Source organism: Pseudonaja textilis, chromosome 2 (assembly GCF_049901715.1).
Source record: "Pseudonaja textilis isolate UNSWEBS1 chromosome 2, rPseTex1.2, whole genome shotgun sequence".
Taxonomy (NCBI): domain Eukaryota; kingdom Metazoa; phylum Chordata; class Lepidosauria; order Squamata; family Elapidae; genus Pseudonaja; species Pseudonaja textilis.
The window spans coordinates 194,541,357-194,545,712 of record NC_141991.1 but is presented as its reverse complement, the minus strand read 5'-3'; the positions used below and the strand labels follow the sequence as shown (position 1 = coordinate 194,545,712).

The window sequence follows — 4,356 nt, the reverse complement described above, 5'->3', positions numbered from 1 at the left end:
TGTGTGTGCACGCATGCGTGCTTGTGTCATTACATAGCAATTCATGTGTTAACTGAATACAGCTTTAAGTATTTCACAAAATTAACAGGATTACTTCTGAGTTTATGATGACTAACATTGAACACAGAAATTCTTACCTGGACCTGGCTCTGAACACTTTGATTTTACAACAGACAAAATACATGATAATCGTAATTATAATAATACAAAATGTTCTTTCCAAAGACACTCAGCAGCCCAGACCAATCTTTGCCCTGGGCTTATATTTTAGAGGATAGTAGGATTGTGTCAAGAGCCATACTTCTCCATCTTCCATTCTATGAATGTACCAAGGCAGAATGTAGGGAGATTTTGCCATTGGAGGGATTTGGTGGAATCTGTTCAAGAAGGGAAGAGGAGGCACTGGGAGAGGTTGTCTGACAGAGCTGCTGTGTGACAGGATTGACCGTCAGGGCAGAGATGGCAGTGGATGGTGCAATGGACGGGGTGGGCTTGATTGGCACAGGGATGGCAGGCAGTGTCTGTGTCGATGGGTGACAGATGGTCTTGACCGGCATCCCGAAAGGTCCGTATTCTCCTGGCGAAAGGGGAATGCCACCCGCGGGCTCAATCATGCCCACGTGGGGCCACACCGAGCTGACCATGGTGCTGATCTGTTGACCGGCCATTGGGTAGCCCAGGTGGTGCATTACCGAAGCCAGGGGCAACCCACCGCCCTGAATCACTCCTTTGTAGTCTCGGCCAATGAGGTTCTCGATGGCGAAGGGATGCTTGAAGCCAGGAGCCGGGCTGTAAGGCTGGAACTGAGGCAGCCTTCCTACGGCTGCCGCCGCCGCCGCCACGGCCGCCGCCGAGTCTGGATGTCCTTTGGTTGCCGCTGGAGGCTGCAGGGGAGGAGGCGGCGGCGGCGGCGGGTGATGAGGGTGGAAATAGTGGCTCAGGTGGGGGTGCAGCATCCCCCCTGCTTTGCCTGCCGCTGCTGGCATGTGGGGCTCCGGCCGCGGCACCTTGAAGCGCTTTCTGCGCCTGAGGAAGCTGCCGTTCTCGAACATGTCCCCGCAGTCCGGGTGCAGCGCCCAGAAACTGCCTTTGCCGGGCTGGTCGGGCCGCCTCGGGATCTTAATGAAGCAGTCGTTGAAGGAGAGGTTGTGGCGCAGCGAGTTTTGCCAGCGCTGCGTGTGCTCGCGGTAGTAAGGGAAGCGCTCCATGATGAACTTGTAGATGTCGCTCAGGGGGAGCATCTTCTCACTCGAGTGCTGGATGGCCATGGCGGTCAGCGAGATGTAAGAATAAGGAGGCTTCTGATCACTGTACGAGCTCTTGCCCGGCCGAGGCATGGCACATTCCTACCCTCCCTCCGGCTGCCCCCGCCCAGAAGGACCGCGCTCTAGGACCAGAAAGGGCCCTTCACCACATCAGGAGAGGGGCAGGAGGATCTGTCGCCGCTTCTCAAGGAGAACTGCTGGCTCTTCCGCACATTCAGCCGGCATTTCCCAGTTGGCGGACGCTTCGCAACTTCTCCTCCTGCCCAGTCAGCGTGCGCAACACTGGGGGCGCCCTCGCAGTCCGCTTGCCCCTCACGTCGGTTTTCCCGCCAAGCCCGGCGGCCGGCGCTCCCCTTTCCCTGAGCTCGAAACTAAGCCGCCTAATTCCGAAGGCGCCTCCCGCCAAAGGCAAGAAAAGGCCTTTCCTGAACTCCCTTTGCCCCGCTTCGGAGTCAAGCCCTCACCAAGCGCTTCAGCCCAGAAGCGCCAGAGTCCAGCCGCTCCGTTCCCTCCATCTTCGCCTCGATTCTGAGAGAGCAGAAGTTCCCGACGAACCTCTATGCCCGTCAAGGTGTCCTTCAGCCTTTCCCCACTTTCCCTGCCCTCACACCCGTCCCTTCTCTCCGCGAGGACCCGCACCCAGCGCCATTCCCCGAGGAAGCCCCTTCCGGGTTTCTGGGCTGTTTTCGCGGCGGCCGAAAGCGACGACCTCAGACTTGGGGCTCCGCTTCGAGATTCCCGCGGACGGCAAGAAAGAGGTCCCGCGTCTTCCCTCTCGCCTGCTTGAAGTGGAAAAGCAGCAACGACCCAACCGGTTCCTTGGAAAAAGAGGCGGACGGAGCCGGCGGAAGCCAAAGCAGGCGGTGGCCGGTGCTCTTGGGCTGAAAAGCGCGGGACCGGCCGGCGGGTTGGCTTTGGTGAGGCGGCGCGGCGGCTGGGCTTGTGGCGTGACGGAGCTTCCCAGCTCGGTTTTGTGCCGGTGCTGGCTCCGAGTCCGAGAGCCCCCCGCCTCACTCCGCTTCCCTCGCGTCACATGACTGAGCTTGGGAAAGAGACGGAGCTGCGAATGGTCGCCTTCTTCTCCCGCTCCTTCGGCGGACCAGGTGGGGGCCAGGGACGCCAGCGGCGAAGCGGGTCTCTCTCCGCTCCTCGCAGGCGGCTCGTTTTGGCTCCCGGCCTGGGAATCGGACTCAGTTCCGCCCCCAGCTCGCTCCCCCACCTAAAGCCTCGCTCGCCCTCTTCTCTGAAGACGCTCCTTGCCTGTCCTCCTTATTGCCGGCAGGAGAATGTGAGAGAAAAGACCACGCCTCTCAGGGCACGGCGGTGCTGGCTGGCTCCGTTGAAGAAAGCTTCCAAACTTTGAAAGTGGTGCCCTGCACTTTCCACTAGAGATAGGAAGGTGTTCCAGGGGTTGGGACGCTGGAAAGAGTGCAGACAAGAGCAACAAAAAACGATTTAGGGGTCTGGATGTTAAAACATACGAAGGAATTGGGTAAGTCTTACCGACTGAAAGGAAGGACGAGGAGTGACGCGAAAGCGCTGTTCCAAAATTTGAGGGGCTCCTACAGAGATGAACCTATGTTCCAAAGCACTAAAAGGCAAGGCGAGAAACAATGGTTGAAAACTAACCAAGGAGAGCTAAGCAAGCTAGAACGAAAGACAAACTTTCTAAGGGTGAGAGCAATCAACCAATGGACCAGCTTGCCTTCAGAAGTTGTGGGTGGTCCATCATGGGAGGCTTTCAAAAAGAGACTGGACAACCATTTGTCTGAAATGGTATAGGGTCTCTTGCTGGAGCAGGGGTTGGACTAGAAGACCTCCAAGGTCTTTTCCAACTCTATTAGTCTATGTTCTAAGTTTGCCTTAGCCTCAGAGATCCTTGGCCTTGGCTGAAATCCATTTATATGGGGTTTTTTTTGCGATGAGTGGCACATTCCAGTTCCCATCCTACTATCTTTCAGCTAAGAGCCAAGCGTTCAATTTGTCCCAAACAAGTAGCACGATCTTGCACCTTTCCTCAACTGAAAAGAGGAAGGCTGCAATTTCTGGTTATTAGAAATAGAATACAAAGATAGGAAAACGAAAGTTGACATCTCCACGGTGGCTGTTGTTTATACTTGCTTTGACAGTCATAGAGTACAATGAACATGAAGCGCCTCTAGGTTAGCATATCGGGCCAATAGGGAAAGACTTAGCCTTTGGGTAAATCCTGTTGAAATCAATTGGACCCTGATTGTAAAGCAGCCTTCCGCTACTGAGTGCCGTCTGGAGCAATTAAAGCTAGAATTTATCTGCGTAAGGGAGACGGGGAGTGCTTTAAAATAATAGCATTTAGGACTTATGGATAAAAAAATGTGATCTAAGACTACCTGGAATTGATGCAGAGAATCTTTGGAATTGCACCTTATCTTCTCTGAAAGGATATCTTACGTTTTTAGGCTTGTAGGCTAAAGAGTGTCACATCCCTTGCCCCACCCTAAGCAGACATTGAAAGGAGCGCCACTGAAATGAGGCTGCTTTTCGGCATTTCTGGGGGGAAAGTGTATTTCTTCTGAGCGGAGTGAATGCAGTTTTGGATAGTACCTAGAGCCACTGAATCAGCACCGAGGAACGGGCAGAGTCAAAAGGCACGGAGAGGTTTCTTTCAGCGCAGCGTCCAAGAACCGCCTGGCCCGTCGCAGCGTGAACAAGAGCGCAAAGGGCAGGTGCCTTTTTGCAGCCCGGAGCTGAGACTCCCCAGCGAGGGATTTTTGGTGGTCAGAAAACAGTTATCCGGATCCGGAGAAGAACGTGAAAATACCTTGACTTGGGAAAGAAAGGCTTGAAATTGCTGCGGAATTGTGTCGCTGCCTCAACCCTGAGCGATTCGCACCATTACCCGTTTTTCGAGCGTATTGAAGTCGCCCTGCTGAATCGGTCGTGAAAGGATGATCCTAAAAGTTTGCAAGCAAAAGTTAACAGACCCAGAACATAGCACGTTTTCAAGCAAATGAAAATACACAGTCACAAAACAAACCATGACCGAACAACCTGTTGCACTGTTATGCGGGGGTGGGGAACATTCGACAAAAGCGTTAATTCGGTTTTGAAA

The 4,356-nt window shown here is 54.1% G+C and overlaps 1 protein-coding gene across 1 annotated transcript; it reads right to left on the bottom strand.

The window, feature by feature from the left end:
- Positions 1–317: 317 nt before the first annotated feature.
- Positions 318–1,337, bottom strand: FOXB2 (forkhead box B2). Its single transcript, XM_026725103.2, has one exon. It carries the CDS (start codon positions 1,335–1,337, stop codon positions 318–320), a length of 1,020 nt encoding a protein of 339 aa, XP_026580888.2.
- Positions 1,338–4,356: the final 3,019 nt, after the last annotated feature.

What these genes read in the sequence shown, in the direction of transcription:
- FOXB2 (XM_026725103.2), bottom strand. Translation starts at nt 1,337, where the DNA reads ATGCCTCGGCCGGGCAAGAGCTCGTACAGTGATCAGAAGCCTCCTTAT.